Source organism: Lipotes vexillifer, unplaced genomic scaffold, assembly GCF_000442215.2.
Source record: "Lipotes vexillifer unplaced genomic scaffold, Lipotes_vexillifer_v1.1 scaffold821, whole genome shotgun sequence".
Classification (NCBI taxonomy): domain Eukaryota; kingdom Metazoa; phylum Chordata; class Mammalia; order Artiodactyla; family Lipotidae; genus Lipotes; species Lipotes vexillifer.
In genome coordinates, this window is record NW_006799328.1 from 275,919 (window position 1) to 296,279 (window position 20,361).

General features: G+C 35.0%; 1 protein-coding gene across 2 annotated transcripts in view; it reads right to left on the reverse strand.

Moving 5' to 3' along the window:
* RC3H1 (ring finger and CCCH-type domains 1) overlaps window positions 1-20,361 on the reverse strand; it is a 57,901-nt gene that overhangs the window by 2,521 nt on the left and 35,019 nt on the right. Inside the window, exons 7-17 of one of the 2 annotated variants that reach the window (XM_007471607.1) lie at window positions 19,700-19,818; window positions 18,241-18,353; window positions 15,202-15,483; window positions 14,675-14,889; window positions 11,863-12,233; window positions 11,198-11,365; window positions 6,284-6,436; window positions 3,635-3,848; window positions 3,084-3,174; window positions 2,827-2,959; window positions 845-1,021 (exon numbers count right to left, since the gene is read on the reverse strand). In XM_007471607.1, the coding sequence (XP_007471669.1) occupies window positions 845-1,021; window positions 2,827-2,959; window positions 3,084-3,174; window positions 3,635-3,848; window positions 6,284-6,436; window positions 11,198-11,365; window positions 11,863-12,233; window positions 14,675-14,889; window positions 15,202-15,483; window positions 18,241-18,353; window positions 19,700-19,818 (2,036 nt within the window). The remainder of the gene's footprint in view (window positions 1-844; window positions 1,022-2,826; window positions 2,960-3,083; window positions 3,175-3,634; window positions 3,849-6,283; window positions 6,437-11,197; window positions 11,366-11,862; window positions 12,234-14,674; window positions 14,890-15,201; window positions 15,484-18,240; window positions 18,354-19,699; window positions 19,819-20,361) is intronic. The other variant, XM_007471608.1, reaches the window with a different exon arrangement.

Genomic DNA, 20,361 nt, shown 5'->3' on the forward strand with positions numbered 1-20,361 from the left:
AGAGAGAGAGAGAGAGAGAGAGAGAGAGGGAGAGACATACACAAAAACATAATGGAGTACGGCCCACTTGCTCACTATCCAAGCTGGATAGCAAGGGGACAAATGCCTCAAGTTAACATGGAAAAATCTCACAGAAAAACTGATGACTCAGAAAAAGCAAGTCAAAATATAATAAGTATCTATGATACACTTATTGAAAACAGAAAAATGAAATATCCCATCTATTTGCTTAAAAAGAATGTGAAAACTACGCAAAAAAAAAAAAACAATTACCATGCAATCTGAGGGAATGGCTCAATCTTCTAAGACTAAAAATTTACTGAAATGAGTGTTCATGCACTATGAAACAAACCCTAAGCATATCTATGGATATAATTCCACAAGAAATAATATGTAGATGGCATCTCACTCATGACAAAAAAATAGGTCATCAATAACATAAGGGCTGTGAAACCTAGAAATGTTACTTGGTAATACATCTTTGTTTAACATGAGGGCACTGCAAAAAACACCATGCCCTCTGCTTCCTTAATCAATACATTTAACAGAAATTTAGTAACTTCCAGATAACCCCCTTGTTTTCCCGAAAAGTTTTTTGTAATGCAGAAAACTAAGACAAAGAACACACTCAAACCAAAAGAGAATGAGGAGAAGAATGATAAAACAGGGAGGCAGACCATCTTCAGGACACTCACTGTCAGTATTAATCACTCAGTGCAGTGCCTTGGGGTGATGATTCTACAGCTCTAGATGATTCTAGAACTCCAGAGCCACGAGTTCAGCGACACAACTACACAGAGGCTTTCCTCTCAGCTTTCCTCTCTTTTCCCACCATAGCACTTACCATGCTCAGTTCCCGGGTTCTCTTCCCGATTTCCCTTTCCACTTGGTGCAGTTCCAAGCTCAGCTGCTCACTTGAGGGTGCTCCAGGCCACTTCGGCGGCGGCGGCGGCGGTGGGGGCTGTGATTGGCCTGCCAAGGCGCTCGCCTCCCTCTGCAGCGCCAGCCTGCTACCGACAGCCTAGTGCAAAAGCCAAGCGCACAGCTCAACACACGCCACGCCACGCACAGAGTGACCAGGCCCGAAGCCAGACCCGCCCAAGCAACTTACTACTCATGGATTGGCGATAAAAATGATGCAAACGTAAGGCACTGCTTCTTTCTCTGAGTACCATTTGAATACAAAAGGGAAAATATGGGGCATTTAAACTTAGTGAATAGTAATTTAATCTTTGGTATAAGTTGCTCTTTTTATTTTCTTAGTGGAAAGAGAAGTCAACTGTAAATGTGCTTCTTTCCTTTTCTATTTTTTTCCTTTTGTTTTTTAATTGAATTTTCTCTGATGTAAATTCTATCATTTCTTTCATGAAACCTCAGTAATGGCAGGGACTTTTGACCACAGCGAGTTAAATAGTGTTGAAATTCTTTTGGAACAGAAAATCAGTCTAGAAATTTCAACTAAGACAAAAAGCCATGAAATAGCAAGGTAAGGAATAATGCTTTATGGAGTTAAAGGTCCAAATATTCAACAAGTTAATAAACTAAAGGTGAACATAATAAACACAGCATTCTTTTTTCTTACGATAGGAATCAGCAAGAAGTTTTGGACCAATGTTAATAAAGCAATGGGAAAAAGGAGACAAACATGAATACTACACAGGTTTTTATTTCTAAACCTTCTTGCTTACATAAGAGCACAAGCCAGACACATGTTCAAAAACAAACACACACATACACACACCAAAAATCCCTCCTACTGGTCTTGCTAATAAGAAAGTCTAAGATCGAATCAGTTAGAAATTTATTTCCAAAGCAATAGCTTACTTATTATTCAGATCTTTGTAGAAAGATATAGATCTAGAAAGAAACGTTCTAAGAGCATCTTTTTCTCCAGAAGGGGGCAATGTATTTATCATTAGAATGTCTTTAGCTTTCCATATTCAAAGTCTATGTTCCTATGCAAAGGATAATATAAACAAAACCTAGTCTTCCTGATGTGGCACTTAAAGGACTTTAAGAATTCTTTGCCTTCTGACATTTTGTGTCTCATAAGTATCAGGTAGCATGGTGGAAAGAACACTGAATTTGGAGTATGAAGAGCTGGGTTCATGTTTCAACCTCTGTGAAACTAATATCCTTCAACCAAAAACGGGGCGGGGACAATACCACCTGCCTAATCTAATTGTCAGGGACATGTATGGGTCAAATAAGGTATGTGATAGTAATTTATAAAATGAAAGAACTATATTAATGAAAGGTGGTATTATTATACAGAGGCTGTATTTTTTTAGGTCAAAGTTCTAAGCTTCTACTGAAGATGCTGACGAGTAAAAGAAGTGAGAGAAATTTTTAAAAATTAAAGAAAATATAAGAAATTAAAAACAAATCTTAAGCTAAAAGCATCTGTTGATTAAAAAACTATATACTATATACCTTCAACTTAAATGTGCCAAGGAATATAAGCTCCTTTTATATTTTTTATTTTATATAATATTTTAGATAATCTACAAATTTTAGATTATCTAAAATATTATACAGTATAAAAATATAAAAGGAGCTTATATATATATACATATATAATATATAACGTATAATATATAAAACATATAAAATGTGTTTTCTATTCTCAGGTAATAGAAATTCTAAATTTCCTATTGTCTCAGAACTTCAAAGTACTTAAATTCTTTGAAAAATGGACAACTATACTAACTCTTAGGAAACAAACCTTAAAGTTTTATGTTCATTTTACCTCAAAAGTTCCTCCTTTTAAAATCTTTATGAGAACTCTTCAAAAACTGGAATGAAAAAATATCTCTAGGCTGGTACCTCTAGTCCACGTAGCTGGGTCTGTTGGCTAATTTGTTGGTTTAATTGCTGCAATTCTAGTCGTAGCTGTTCCCTCTCAGCAGATGGAAGGGGTTTTCCATGACTGGCCACTTCTGACATAGATATTCTCTCCCTTTTGTGGGAAAGAAAGTATGGAATAAATTTAAAATTTTATTTTAAAAAAATGTTATGACCAGAAAAACAAAGTAAGTTGAGTAATTTTAAAGGCTTGTAAAAGTAAAAAGAATGACTTATACCTCTCACTGAAGTGTCCCTGAGAAGGTATGTTTTGATGAGGTGAATATGGAGAACCTCCCCAGCCACTGTGGGCTCCATACGGACCATAATCTGTAAGAGAGTAATTTACAGTGGAATCATGCAATTCACAGATTTGATTCTTCTTTTTAGGTAGCCATAATCTAAAAGGCATAGGCATATTATGTACACAGTTATCTTGAAAGATGGAGGGGTATTGATGTTTGTTTTTCCCCCATTAAAAAGTCAATCTTTGTAATTTTTTCTTTTGTTTGATTTTTTTTTAAAAAATGAGATGTATTATTTTAACAAAAGCAACGAAACTATAAAAAATAACACATAGGTTACCTTCACATACAGATATTTAATTTTAGTTTGTACCCCTACAATTCCCTGGGTTATAATTACCTTTCTACAGGGATAACTCCACAGAAAAGTTTGAAGACTACTGCCCTGCAAGATTATGAAAAGCACTGACGGTAAATGGGGAGTAGGTGGTGCTGGGAGTTGTGACTATGAACACTCCAAATCAGCTTACCTCTGAGATTCTTACCTGAAATGTTAATAGATTTTGTGGGAGCTCCCTGAGGTGCCATAGCCTGCATTGGGCCAGCACCCTGATATATTGTTTTGGAAGTTCGAGAAATGGCACCAAATCGAGATACTGTTGGTCGGTCTCCAAATGGGATGAGGTCATCATCACTGGTTTCTGCTGCTCTTCTCTGAAGGTCCAATCGCTGGTCTCTCATTCCTTTACTCTCCACATTCTGGTAAAAAGTAAAATGAGAAGGTAAAAAGTAAAATGAGAAATCCACCCCACACTTAGATCTCTAACATAATTTCCTCTAGCTCTGTAATAAGGTTAAAACAGAGTATAATGTTCTTACTGATAAGACTAAAATCATTAGTTGCCTTTAGTTGTCATATAAAACATTGCTTTTTGGGCTTCCCTGGTGGCACAGTGCTTGAGAGTCCGCCTGCCGATGCAGGAGACGCGGGTTCGTGCCCTGTTTCGGGGAGATCCCACATGCCGCGGAGCGGCTGGGCCCCTGAGCCATGGCCATTGAGCCTGCGCGTCCGGAGCCTGTGCTCCGCAAATGGGAGAGGCCACAACAGTGAGAGGCCCGCATAACGCAAGAAAAACAAACAAACAAACAAACAAAATTGCTTTTCAAACCTCTGACCACTTCCTATAATATTTTTTACATCATGATCCAGTACATATATACATTCAAATATATATATTTGAATGTATATATGTATATATATTTTCATGACAAACATTTATCCTTACTATATGTAATGTACTCTTGTATTTATTCTAATTCATTTCTTTAAAAAAAGGCCCATCATGACCAATAAATTAATTTTCAACAATCAATAGTTAGAAAAATACTGTTTAAAAATATAAGTGCCAACATAGGCTTTTAAAAGGCATTCCAGTCAGAAAGATAAATGGAAATCTAATTGCTAGACCCTTGCTACTCAAAGAATAGTCCACAGACCAGCAGCATCAGCATCACTAGAGAACTCATTAGAAATGCAGAATTTCAGGTCTCATCCCAGCCTTACTGAATTAGAACTTGAATTTTAACAGATTCCCCAGGTAATTTACATGCACATTCATGTTTGAGAAACACTGGGGTAGACTTTTATCCATTTAGGAAATGTTCGATTACATCTAGGTTAGGCTGGAAAACACTTTTATTCTTTGTTAATTTAAGTAAATGAGTTTTATTTTGCTAATGTTTATGTTTCTTTATTATAATAACTCTTTCTGAAAGTCAGGTACAAAGCAAAGGTTCCTATCTACCTCTACCTCCTCATCTCATTCCTATTCTCTCAGAAAGACTTTTTTATGGCCTAAAAACAATGTTTCCTTAATCCTACCACAGAAAAACAAAAGGTTCATTTTCACTTTTTTCTCCTCTATATTCCTTTTTTTCTCTTTCTTTTTTTTAATTGTCTGGCATCTAATCATTATGCTATAGATATCACTTCACTCATCTAAGTCTTCCTTTTCTATTACCAAGAATTGGTCTTCTCTCAACCAGCTGGGCAAATCTTTGTCTTTGAAAATCTATATAACAACCTAGGGAACCTCTGTTAGAATTAACAAGGGCAAATGAATAATAATCAAAAAAAAAAAAAAAGAATAATAGTCAAGGCATACCTTTAACCCACCAATACTATTCCTAAGCATAACTTTCATGCAATGTGCACAAGGAAACATATGCAAGAATGTTTACTGTAGCACTGTACATAATAATAAAAAAATTAAAAACAGCCTAAATGTTCATCAACATGAAAATCAATAAACAATTATATATATATTTATTTATTGTATGATATCAGTTATCATACAATGGTACCTGATAAAAGCAGTGAAAATGAATGAATTTGAACTATAGGTATAAATTTGGATACATCTCAAAAACAATGCTGAATGAAAATGCAAGTTGAGGTTTATAATATGTATAAGGTCTATAAACATTCAAAACAAAATTGTTTAGAAGTAGTATAAAATTATTCATGAAATGATAAACTCTCAATTCAGGATAGAGGTCATCTCCAGGGAAGGAGGGAGGGAGAAAAATGAGATTAGGGAGGTAAAGAGAGGAGGATTTAATTACTTATGTAAAGTTTTATTTCTTTAAAGGATAAAGAAGCAATTAAGGTAAAATAGTGATATATTTTAAGCTTGAGTATTAGATACACTGGTGTTACATTATTTTTTGTTAAAAAATAAAATGGCATAAGTGTAATACATTTCAGTATACCACAGCTCATCTGAAGCTAAGTAATTATAATTCTGACTCGAACACTAGTATTGTTCACTAGATTCAACTTTACTGTTTAAACTTAAGAGTTGTAAAAGAGTTATAATTTATTTGGACAAGAAATTCAAGATCTTAGTTATGCAAAATAATTTACTTTCAATTCTAAACAGCTGTTGGGTTAATTGCTAGCTTCACAGAAACACAAGAAACGCTCTTCTTTGTCTAGACAAGTTTGAAAAGATTTTTATATATACCTGAAAGAAATAAAAAAACATATAGTTTAAATATAATTCAATCACATAGTACAGAATATGGTATGAAACTTAAGCAAAGCTCAGTTACTTGTGTCTACACTATAACTGGGGATAATTTATTTGGTTTATCTTGATTTGTATTAATTATGGCTTAGTTATTATACATACCATCATTTCCACACTCCCTGCTGCCACAACATCTTTGGGTTTTGCATCTTTGGTTCCAATGTAGGAGCCGATGGTGTCACATGACCAGGGTGAGTACTGGCTATAATCATTTCCTTTGTATTTCCCAGCTACCTTCAAGTCTTCATCCAAAAACTGCAGATGGAAAAAGGAAAAAAGAAACAAAATAGGAAATGGGTCTATGAGTAACAGCACAGAGAGAGCATGGAATTTCTTTAGAACATCATGCTGAAGCAACATAGTAACAGTTATTTGTGTCACTAGAAGATTTTTGTAGACTATGAAAAATATAAAACAAATGAAAAATGATATTCAGCCTTTACACTTTGTTAACAGAGGGTCAAAAAGAAGTATCTCAATATCCTTCAAAGAATCAAATTAGGATTTTTGAAGAGAGTTGCCCATCTTTCTCATCAGATTCAGTTAACACTTAAGCAAGTATGTATTAGGCCCTAGTTTTGCTAGACCCTCCTTAATGTTTCTTTCAATAACATTCCAGGTAAACAAGGGCACTAGAAATTCTTTAAAATGTAATCTTAAATGTTCTATATAGTATGTGATGACATAATAACATTTTTACCTAAATCTCTTTAATAGCAATAATTCATATCTTGAATAAATTCTGGTCCTAAAATGTAATCTTAAATGTTCTATATAGTACATGATGATGTAATAACTTTTCAACCTAAATCTCTTTAATAGCAATAATTCATATCTTGAATAAATTCTGGTCCTTAGGGTTGAGTCAATGAAGTGAAAAGGATAAGATTCCTAATTTTCTTTTCTCAGGATGCGCTCTGAAATTATGTAACAACTAAACAGGCATTCTAGGTCTAATGCATTTTTACTTACATTCACATTTGTGTAATGTTTTACAGTTCTCTAAGTACTTTTATGCATACACTATCTCATATGTTCTTCAAGTCCATGAGACAACGTGGGTGATCGGACCAAGGTTATACCAGTATAGGGAGTGCTAGAACACTAATAAATTGCTCTCACTTTATCACAGATGTATATACTGACATACTAATAATTCAGGGAGTACTGGTACATTTAAATGGCTCTATGCTTCCGCCTATACTAAAAAAACCTTCTATTTTCTGAGTCATCACTTTGGTCTTCTGCACTGGCAGAGGGATATGCTGTTCACAGTACCACTCATTTTCAACCACAACTCCTGTTTCCATTGTTTATAACCGCTTTCCTTTTTTTGGTCCTACTTCTATTTTAAAAATTCCAGCTCCTTTTCACATTTCTCCTCTGCTTACAAATTTTGTGTAGAACAGCTAGCTTTTTAAAGACATGACCTACTAACAAGAGTGCTTTTTCCCCTGCAATCAATGTATTATACAGCAATTTAAAAAAGAATGAGATAGGACTTCCCTGGTGGTGCAGTGCTTAAGAATCAGACTGCCAATGCAGGGGACATGGGTTTGAGCCCTGGTCCGGGAAGATCCCACATGCCGCAGAGCAACTAAGCCTGCAAGCTACAACTACTGAAGCCCACGCGCCTAGAGCCCGTGCTCCGCAACAAGATAAGCCACTGTGATGAGAAGCCCGCGCCGTGCAATGAAGAGTAGCCCCCGCTTGCTGCAACTAGAGAAACCCCCTGTGCAGCAACAAAGACATAACGCAGCCAAAAGTAAAATATAAATAAATAAATAAATTTATTAAGAAAAAAAAGAATGAGATAAATTTATATACTGATACAGAAAGACATCCAGGATAACTGGTTAAGTAAAAACAAAACCAAAAAAAATATAAAACGTAAAATCTGAATATATTATTACTAAATGATCTGATTAAAAATTATAATTATGTGTTTCATGCACTGAAAAGTTGAAATATATATAAAAAGTTAAAATATATAATAAACTTACAGTGATATAGAAAATGAGATTTTGGAGAAATTTCTTTCTATATTATGTATTTTTATAATGTATGAATTTAGTATAATTATACATAGGTTGTTTATAATCAGAACTGAAGTTTAATTATATAGCTTTGTATGTCAGTAACTAAAATAATTCTGTCAATAGATAAAGTTCCGTAACAGCCAGGCATTATTATAATTTTTATTACAAGTAAAAAAGTAATAAATACACACCGTTATTATTTACTGAATGCCTGCTTTGTGCCAGATGCCTTATGTCTCATTTAATCTTCACCACACCACTGTGAGGTAGGTTTTATTATGCTTGATTTACAAATAGAGAAACCTGAGCCTCAGGGTTAATGAAGGCTAAATAACTTACAAAAGATCACACACTGAGCCACAAAGATGAACCTCACAGATAATTATATTTCATTCCAAAATTAGCTCACTTTTCACAGTGTCATACTGCTTTCCATATTTCTCAAAAAATGGTATGGCATAACAAGGCTCTGGGATGTCTCTAATTAAAGTTTTTGAAAAAATATCACATGAAATTATGTTAACAGAAGATGTTACAGCTTTACTAATTAACCTAGATTATTGTGGACAATTCATCCAAAGTGTTTAGAGAGGAAAGCCAGATACTATGAACAATCTTTATTTAGTAGATTACTTTTGTAGACCCCAAAGTTTACTGTTTATTATATGCAATGTGATATATTTCAATTTTCATTGCTTATTATTCATAATTTATCAGCTAGAAATATTGTTTAGAATCATAATTCTACACATAAAGGATGTAAGACATTTTCCTTACATAATATCAACTGCAACCCTACTGAAAAAACCTACTTGACATAAAAATATATGTATATGTATACACACACACACACACACACACACACTGAGCTGAGGCAGTTATGTAAAATCAACAAACCAAAATAATTAAATAAATAAGATCAACAAAGCAAAAGGCTGGCTTTCTGAAAAGATAAAACTGATTAAAAATCCCTAGCAAGACTGACCAAGGAAAAAAATTTTCAGAAGTGGAAAAATGTCTTTGGGGTCACTATAGACCCTGAAGACATTAAAAAGACAATAAGACAACACTCATTCATGATAACTGTTAGTACTGCCTTGTGGAAATACTGATAACCCTCAAATTATGGTTTATTACCCTCTAGTATACTAACCAGTTTATTCTAGCAACTCTATTTCAGTGTTTTTTTCCCTGCCTTTCACTACCTATATTAGCCTGTCTCTCCTACTCTTTGAATCAACTTTATCATCCTGCTGTTTTCCTCACTACTGAGTTAAATAAACCTTTGACAGTCTCAATTATAAAAACTAGGAATATAGGGAAATTTCATTCATCTGATAAAGATTACCTACAAAAAGGTTGACAGCAAACATCACAATGGTAAATTATTAGAAGCTCCATTTGCTCAAAGACTGGAAATAAGAGAACCTATCATCACTTTTATTTTATACTGGAGGATCTAGCTCACACAACCAAGATAAAAAAAAAAAAAAGACTTAAGAATTGAAAAGGAGAAAGTAAAATCGTCATTATTCACAAAGGACATGACTGTGTGCACAGAAAATCCAAAAGAATCCACTGACAAATACTAGAATTAATAGGGAAATTTACCAAGGCTGCTAAACACAGGTGTCAAAATACGCAAAAATCTACTTAATTTCTCTATAATATTAACAAATAGAAAATGAAATTTCAAAAAGGATTCCATTTAAATAGCTTCAAAAACATTAGTTTTCTAGGAATAAGTTTAATGAAAGATGTGCAAGACACTGAAAACTATATGAGATATGACATTATTGACAAAAATTAAAGAAGATCCAAGGAAGTGGAGGGTATACCATGTTCTTGGAGACTCAATATTGGAAAGATGTCACTTCTCCTCAAATGGATCTAAAGCAACACTGTCCAATGAAAATATAATTGACCCACATATGTAATCTAAAACATTTTAGTAGCCATATTAAAAAATAAAAAGAAACAGGTAAAATTAATTTTAACAATACATTTTATTTAATCTAATATACCCAAAGTAGTATTTTAACATGTAATTAACATAAATATATTGATATTTGGGGGGGGGGACTAAACCTTCAGATCCAATGTATGTTTTATGCTTACAGCACACATGAATTTGAACTAGCCACATTTTAAGCATCATTATCCACATGTGGCTAGTGGTTACCATACTGGGCTGCCCAGATCCAGAGATTCAATGTAATCCTAATAAAAACTGCAGCAGAGGGCTTCCCTGGTGGCGCAGTGGTTGAGAGTCCGCCTGCCGGTGCAGGGGACATGGATTCATGTCCCGGTTCGGGAGGATCCCACGTGCCGCGTAGTGGCTGGGCCTGTGAGCCATGGCCACTGGGCCTGTGCATCCGGAGCCTGTGCTCCACAACGGGAGAGGCCACAACAGTGAGAGGCCCACGTAACGCAAAAAAAAAAAAAAAACTGCAGCAGATATTTCTGTGGACATCCACATGCTGATTCTAAAATGTGCCTGGAATTTCCAAGGACCAGGAACAGCAAAGATAATCCTGAAGACCAAAACTGGAAAACATACACCACCACATTAAGATGTACAATACTACTACATTAAGACAATGTGGTGTTGGTACAAGGATAGAGAAATAGATCAATGAAACAGAATAGAGTTCAGAAACATATAGTCACCTGACTATGACAAAGGTGACCAGATTATGATAAAGGTGACTGCAGGGTACTGGGGAAAGAATGGTCTTTTCATTAAATGATGCTTGATCAATGAGATATCCTTTAGGGAAAAAATGGATCTTAACTCCTAAGACACTATATACAAAAATCAATTCTAGATGGACTGTAGATCGAAATGTGAAATAATAAACCTTTTAGAGGAAAATACCCTCATGACCTTGGGAATAGGTGAAGATGACTTAAATAGGACACAATAAATCACCGATTAAGGAAAAACTGATAAAGAGACTAAAAAAGATGTGCTTACTTCCTCTTGTTGGAAGGCAGGAGGCAATGTTGGTGAAGGTGCAAAAGGAGGTGGAGAGATAACCTTCCTTTCCTCTAGTTGTGCCATTATTTCCTTTCGTCTTCGATGTAACTCATCTAGACTAGGATGGGGCTGGGGAGGGGGAGGAAGCCGGCTGTAAGGAGGCTCCTGAAAATGCAAAAATGAGTAAAAATTGAAAAAGAATTTCAGAACACATTGATTCACTTAGCACATATTTTAAATAAGCAGATTTTATACTCATCTTAACATCCGAAATAGCAAGACTTAATAAAACAAAGCAAAACAAAACAAACAAAACCCCCAAAAGCTCTCAGGATTTCCCAAAGAGCTAAATTTAAGTTTCTTTTTCTTGGTCAGAGACCATAATTTCTAAATAAATCTAGAAATGTTAATAAAACCACCTAATGTTCAGAAACTAAGATGGGTTAGCAGGGGTGGGGTATTAATTTTTTTCCCCTTTAAAAGTTAAAAGAAAAACAACCTATGCAGATTATGAAAAGGTGAAAAAAGAGAAGATGCTTCTTTTAAAAAAGAACTGATTGATCAAAGAGTTATTATCATGGCAAAGGTTAAAAAAAAAATCACGGCAAGCAATAATCAAGTAAATCTATATAATAAGAAAAAACCGCAAAAAGCCAGCATACTCTGTTGTACGAAGGTCTGATCTGAGTTGGGTGGGGAGCCACTGGATAGTAACCCTCCATCTGTTGGTATCTTTCTCTGGATTCTGGTACATAGGATGGTACTGCTGCAGGTGGAATCTCAATGGGTATAGGACTTTCTCGGAAAATCTCCTCTCTTGTATAAGACTGAGCAGGGTATACTCGACGGCCATCATAGTGTGGTGGGTACATAGGTGGGTACTGTTGTGGCTGTGTGCCATATTGAGAGTTTACTACACGATCTTGGAGGTACGGTGGATAATGATCCAAGTAGGGAGGACCAGGTTCAGGAGCAGATGGTGGAGGTCGGACAAAGCGGGACACACATTGTGGTGGTGGAGGATAGTACATACCTGTACAATACAAAAGAGGAACCAAAAGCAACAATGAGCCAATCTATTTTTCTATTTAAGACTTTTCCTTTTAAAATATTTCAACACTAAAGAATTAAAAATCCACTCCTTTCTTTAGATGTTTTTCCCTCTGCTTATGTAGTCAGGCTAGCTTTGCAAAAAATAACAAGCAAAAATTATCCTTAAAAGTTACTGAAAACACCAATCTACTTATAGTCTACAACAGTAAATTGGCTCTCTCAATTGTTTGACCATCTTTCTGGTGTGCCTTAACATACTGCAAACACTGAAAAGCAAAAAAAACTATATTTCCCTGAAGCTTAGGTTCTACAAATCACTCATTTGCATAAGTTTTGAATGTCAAATTGAGTTAACTGGAAAGAGATCCATTCTGCTGGTACAGATCTAGTAGCTAACTGCACAGCTCTAGAGTTCTTCGTTTTTTGGCTGTGCCGTGTGGTATGTGGGATCTTAGTTCCCCACCAGGGATTGAACCCGTGCCCTCTGCAGTGGAAGTGCAGAGTCTTAACCACTGGTCCGCCAGGGAAGTCCCCTGGAGTTCTTGAAACAACAGTCGTGGCAGTAGCTTCCCAATTTGAAGACGTTTGCCTTAACTGATGAGCTCCTCAAGTTGGCGATTAGGGCAGAAGTTTCCTATTTCTACAGCTTCATTGTAACAGGTTCTTTCAGCAACTAGCTCTGGGACTCATTCCTGGAGGCCTAGCTTAAGTCTGCTTTTCCAATGCTTCTACTGATTTTGTAGGACTCTCTCTATTAAACCTCTATCTGATAATATAGCCAGAATGATTTCTGTTATCTACAATTGAACCCTTACTGATTCAGCATATTTAAGGTTAACTCAACAAAAGCAGCTGGGCTTTTCCTGCAATGAATGGTCAAAAGGAAGACAGATCAACTTTTTTTTTTTTTTGCGGTATGCAGGCCTCTCACTGCTGTGGCCTCTCCCGCTGCAGAGCACAAGCTCCGGACGCGCAGGCCCAGCGGCCATGGCTCACGGGCCCAGCCGCTCCGCGGCACGTGGGACCCTCCCGGACCGAAGCACGAACCCGCGTCCCCTGCATCGGCAGGCGGACTCTCAACCACTGCGCCACCAGGGAAGCCCAGATCAACTTTTATCATATTCTTATATGTATTAATGATACCATGCCAACTTAAAACTACTTTTTTTGAAATCAGAAAAGACATTGCTGATTCAAAATTAATATAGCCTTGGGAAAAGGAAATGGAGAACACCTTGAATCTATCCCAGTTTAAAAAACAATAGAGGGGCTTCCCTGGTGGCACAGTGGTTGAGAGTCCTCCTGCCGATGCAGGGTACACGGGTTCGTGCCCCGGTCCGGGAAGATCCCACATGCCATGGAGTGGCTGGGCCCGTGAGCCATGGCCGCTGGGTCTGTGCGTCCGGAGCCTGTGCTCCGCAACGGGAGAGGCCACAACAGTGAGAGGCCCTCGTACCGCAAAAACAAACAAACAAAAAAAACCAATAGCACTATACTGTTTCTGACAAAGAGAGTCAACACTTTAGTTTAAAAATCGTTGCTTATTTTTTCACATGAACTACATTATGTGAAACCTCAATCAAGTCCTCTCCTTCATTCTCCATACCTGGTATATTATCATTAAAACTGGCTAACTTTCCACATTTGTCTATTTTCTCAAATACTTTCTTTTTTCCCATCACACTAATCCAGACCTCAACAGTCACACCTTACTCCTCCTTGACTCTAGACTCTCATCTTTACAATCCATTTGTAAATTTTCCTTTCTATTCCCAATACCTCTATTTAGGGCATCCTTCCACAAACTCTTTTGATCCCTGAAGTTCTCAATGATCTTCCTTGAGTCCTGCAGTTAATTCCTACCACACTAATATTAACTACCACAACTGAACACTTCATTTTAAACACATAGATAGATATATATACTCTCACACATATAGTTTTCTATTCTTTACTAATACTGATGCTATACTATAAACTCTCTATAAGTATGTATTTGCATTTTTTCATATATATCACAGGGCCTAGAAAAAATATTAGGAGACAACTGAAAGCAAAAAAATGTACTGTGTTTAATTTATATCCACTGTAATATTAAATTCTTTTTTCATACTTGAAGAAAATTTTGGTCAGGAAAATATATACAGCCTCAGCAAATTTCCATTGCACTTGGATGACTTACTTCTATAAATATGTAAGCATATTTAATATACAACTGCTTTTAGTAGTCAGGGCGAATTACTTTTCATAGCTTTGCTACTTCATTTATTTCATACTATTTAGTTGGTCATATAACCTCGGTTTTTTCCAAGTATTAAAAAAAGCATTTATTTATTTTGAGATTACTGAAAATATGATCACTCTTGAAACCATTCTCATAACTTCTAAGAAAAGTGAGTGACATAAATGAAAGATCGTTACCCTGCTGATAAGGTGCTGGTTCAAATGGTGGAGCAGCTCCTCGAGGATCCTGGTAATAAACATCTGCCTGTTGTGCTGGATATAACTGAGAACCTCGTGGTACCATCTGAAGTGATTTGGTGACAGGCATAGGGGGCAGGTCTGTTGGCCCTCTTGGAGGTACAGGATGTGGATTAACAGGCAAGGCAGAAATACTCTTAGGGACAGATTCTAGCCTATGGGAGCAAGATTCTGCAAGTCAAGTTTAAGGTCTTGAAAATACTTCTAATGTACACAAATCGTTAAATGTAAAAAAAATGGCCACGATTTGGGAAACTGGTTTTTTCCAATAGCCATTTCTTCTACAAAATTTGCAAACTTTGATCTTATGTCACCTATGTTAATTGTTTCTCAAAAATCACTGGCACAGGAAAGAGAAATAAAAAACAACAAAATAAGCCCCCCAAACAAAGCACTGATTATTCTTTCTTCCTTCTACTTTATGTCTATAAAGAAACTTTAAATAAAAGTTAGGAAAAACAACGTACAGGTCAGGAGGGGATCCAGGGGCACTACTGCTCAGATGATCTATCTTTCCTGGTTTCAGACTAGAATCGTAGCTGGGGTCTGTCCCTCGTGGAATCAGCTGTGTTACTGTATTCCCTGAAGATACAATTCCATTTGGCAGAGCAGGGGTTTTTCTGCTAGGTAGATCCACTGCACCTTCATCTGGAAGGATAGCTGTTGAAGGCAGGCCCACCTCATTAAGTTGACCCAAAGAGGCACTCAGGGGTCTTCTGGGAACCAGGCGTTTGTTCATTTTACGAAACCTATATAAAAAGCAAAGGCACACACCAAAAACCAAAACTGTAAAAGGAAAAGCTTTTAAAAATCTAGAACTAAAATGTATTTAAGAAAGGGATACAAAAGGAAAGGATTCCAAGCACATCATTTTCTAGAAATTCTCTTGAAACATTGGCTCTAGCTATCAACTTGAAAACCTGTGTATGTGTATACACACACACACACACTTTGGGGTAGTGGGCGGGGGGCAGACCACCCATCAGGTGTAACCACTGTTAACAGCTTGGTATATAATACACATTTTTCCACTCCATACACTGGCTTAATATTCTTACATTTGTAAGATTATAAATTACAGAAATAGGGTCATATATGGCTGCATAGTAAATATTTTCCTCTACTTCATAATCTTAAATATTTCTTTATGTCAGTACATTTTAGGTTGTCCCTAATTTTTTGCTATTAAAACAATGCAATAACAGAAAATTATGTACATGTACTTTGCACTTGTGTGAATAACCAAAAGCAGAATTATTAAGTCTAATATATGCACGTTAGAAACTCTTATAATGCTCCAAAGCTATTATAAGTACTACCGATTAACAAAAAAAGGCTTTTTTCAATATCTCATTAAACACTGGCTAGCCTCAGTCTTTGACAATTTGACAGTTCAAAAATATCAAGTTTTATTTTACTTTATATTTCTTTAACAATTCATGATATTGAACACAGTTTCACATGTTTGCTGGCCATTAGTGTTTTTTCTGTGAATTGCTTATTTACATGATACATATATCTACTGGTTCTTCTTTTTCTTACAGATTTGTAGGAGCTCATTTTATGTTATGGATATCAGCCTTTTCTATGTCATTTCCCCACTTTTTTTTTTTTTAAGTTTGTGGTGTTTGGGCCATTATCTTAGTTTTTCATTTTCACGTAATCATATTTATTGATCTCCTTTATAGATGCTAGGTGTCATTTTTAAAAAATCCTTCCTACTGTAAGATTATATAACAACCACAAATATTTCTAAGTACTCTATAGTTTCCTTTTTAAATATTTAAATCTCTGATAAGTTTATAATTTGTTTTGGTGTAAAGGTAATAATCCAGCCCTATTTTTCAAATGGATAGTTGTTTCATCATCATGTTTTTTTGTTATTGATGTGAAATGCCACCTTTTGCACATATGCTGAGTTCCTATATGTATCTGGAACTCTTTCTAGATTTTCTATTGTATTTCATTGGTCTATCTATTCCTATGCTAATACCACAGTCTTCATACTTAACTTTAGCTCATAAAACAGGTTAATAGTTATTAGTCTAGTCCCTGTTGAAGACCTTTTTTTCCAAAAATTTTCCTGACTATTGGCATATTTTTTCTCCCAAATAAATGATTTTGTTAGGTTCCCAAAATCATCACGTTAAGATGCTAATTGGGATTTCACTGAACTTACTGTTTAAGAGGAAATAAAACTTTTATAATGCCAAGTCTTATCCAAGAACACAGTATCCTTCTTCATTTATTCAACTCTTCTCTTATGTTCCTATGTAGTTTACTAATTCAATTCAAGAGATCCTGGATATTTCTTATTAGCTTATTATTTGGTGTTTATCTTTTTTGTTTTTGTTGTTAACGCAAAAGGGATTTTAATGTCACCTTACTTTTTAACTGGTTATGTTTCCCTTTCTAGTTTATATGAGAGTACTTCATTTTTGTAAACTAATTTTTTGATTTGCTACCTTACTAAATTCTTGTTTCTTTTGTTTCTAGTATTTCTCTTGAGTTTTCCCATTTAATGATTTTGGCTATTTTATTCTCTTGTTTACATACATTAGCTACAACTTCCAGAATGTTAAATAACATTTTTTACTAGTAGAAAATTTTCCCTTACTCTTGTCTGTAACAAGACTGAATCTAATAAACTAATACCAATTAAGCATCATGCTATCATGCTGGCTTTTGATTTGAGATATAATTATCATGTTGGGAAAACATCTATGATGTTTTTGTTCTACTAAGGGATCTTGATCTATCACGGACATTGGATATTATTCAAATGTCTTTTGGCATCTTCTGATATGATCACGTGGTTATCATACCCATTCTTCTCTAACCCAGAGTAATTATATTATGCTACCTTTGCACTTAGTAATGGTGTCTGTTTTAATGTATTACTGAATTCTAAGTTTTAATATTTGGGATTTTAAATGTGTGAGATTTAAATGTGTGAGATGAATTTGTAGTTTTCTTTAATTGTGCTTTGTCAGATTTACTGTCAGCGTTATACTGGTTTTATAAAACAATTAAGAAGCTTTTCCTTTCTTTCTACTATGTGCTGGCAATCTAACATCACTGAAATTATCTGGTCCTTGAAATAATCTGTGAAAATGAGCCAGGCAATAAATAATTTCTTGAATAGAGCAAAGGGCAAATTTTTCCATTGGAAATGCATTATTCAATTAGTTAAAATCAATCAGTTAAAGTTGATGAAAATTCTTAGACTTTTAATTGGGGGGGTGGGAGGGATAGCAAAAATGACTCACTTTTAGATTCAGTTAACCACAAGTAGCTTCCTACACAATGTAATGAAAGGTGAAGAAACTGCTTTGGTTTTCTTTTCTAAAATTCTGTATTGCTTTCTATACATTTCCTATTCATCAAAGGGAATGCGACTACATCTTTTCATATTTCTCAATGGCAGCAAATTATTCTACTTAATAATTCTATCTTATTCTCTAACAAATTACTGGAAGGTTGAGGCTGATGACTTTCACACTTACTTTTCCAGTTCCTCCTGTGAGTGTGCAAATGTACAGCTGGCCCCACGAGGGCATCCTCCTCTCTGCTTCATGTCTCGACACATGTATGTTTTATATTTGCTATGCTGTGGAGGCTACGACCAAAATTAAAACATTAGCCATTAAAAAAAAATGTAAATCTTGCATTGCCATTTTAGGATCTTAATAATCTAGATGAATAATTCAGACTAACTCATACACTTATCTAGACTGCCCAGACAAAAGTCCTGGAAAGTGTGCAAAATAAATTACTTTAAAAAAAAAAGTAGTCCTGATTTTTCTGATATGCTGATATTAACTATCAAACATGTAACATCATATACATTCTTGATTCAATCTCAGGAGAGCTCTATGATCTTCTTTCCAACGTTTTACAGTGGACAAGCACACCACTGGAGATTAGGACTTTCAAATATTTAAACTGTCTCCTAATATTTGTTGTGGACAATGTTCAATATAGCTACACTTACAATTATGTTTCCTTATAACACACTACAAATCTACAAGAGGCAGAACTTAAAAGTTAATATTATTTTTGTAGCATTCTTCATGATGTCTAATGGAACAGGGAGTTAAAAGTAAGTTTTTAATTTTCTAAATTTCTTAATCATAAAATAAAGCCCTGATCTGTGCTTAGATTGGGAAGAGCATATCCATATTATTCTACTAGAACACTTTTAATATTTCTTTTAAAGTAAAAAGGAATACTGAATAACCTAATGTTAATATTTACTGAGCCAGATAAATTAATAACAAAGTTTTAATTTCTCAAGCTTACTACTACAAAATAAAAGATGTACTGAACCTAACATAAATTCTGAGGGCAAAATGAAATAATTGGGAGTAAAATTAAAAACTCTAGCCGTAACACAGGCTATTATATTTTTATTGCCATATATTTCATCTAAAAATACTTGAGGAAAATTTGGCCCACTGTCATAACAGACATTATGAATGAAAAATATCTGAATGCTAATGCAGAAAAAGCATTTACAAAATATGTGAACAGTACTGGAGAGATACAGCATTAGCACTAAAAAGTGATATCTACTGTCAAACTGAAATGCAAGAGTAACCAAAGAGAATAATTTTATATAAATGGAATAACCTTTAGCAAGAATCAAATGCTGCTATATCCAATGTGAAAACTGACTCCAGCACATTAGACCAACAAGGATTATTTAATTTCAATGTTGTCAGATAAAATTACTAGGCTAATCCAATAAACTGGCTGCTAACCATTCTAAACTATAAATCTTATAATTTTTGTTACATTCCTCATGATGTCTAATGGAACAGGGAGTTAAAAATAGGTTTTTATTTTAGTTTAATTTCTAGTTTTTACAGAGTCTAAAAATATTCATGTCATCCTGTTGGCTTTGTTTTTATCTGTAAGGATAGACACAGTGGCTTACTTCTAAGTTTCAAATATCTCCTTTACCTGCTGTTGATCTGCTCCTTTTTTGCTGTGATTCTGGATATAATCAACCAACCCGTGTACCACTGTACGCACAGCAACCAGCCCATTTTCTAGCTGTTCCCAAGTAGGAGGAGGAGCATCTACACAACAAATTTAAAAAATTTTCAGACTATGTTATTCAATGTTCTGCCCAGTATTAAATTAGTAAAGGAGTGTCAGCACTTCAGTGAAATCAAGTTAAGCTTCATACAGCTATTCATGAAATAGCTTATTCACCTAAACATCATCTTAAAGGAATAAATATATCCTTTTAAAGCAGGGGTTACAATCTAAAATAACTTCAGGGACAGTGAAGGTAACATAAAGGAATTAAATATGACAGATAATAAATGGCAACTATCATCAGACCCGTAGTGTTGGAAATAGCAATAAAGAGTGACAGGGATTGTGTTAAAGAGTATGTCTCACATCTAAGATTATCATTACTACTCAACTTTAGCTGACTGTTGTTATGTGAAGATGCAAGGCTGACACTGGCAGATACACCACTGTTTCCTAGGGAAACTGAAATTTGAGATTTTTATGTAAAAATTTCTAGTTTTTGAGTGTTTGCACCTAAAAAATTTAGAGTATAGTGCAGACCAACACTTTGTGGATCAAACAAACTTGACTGTGGACTGCCT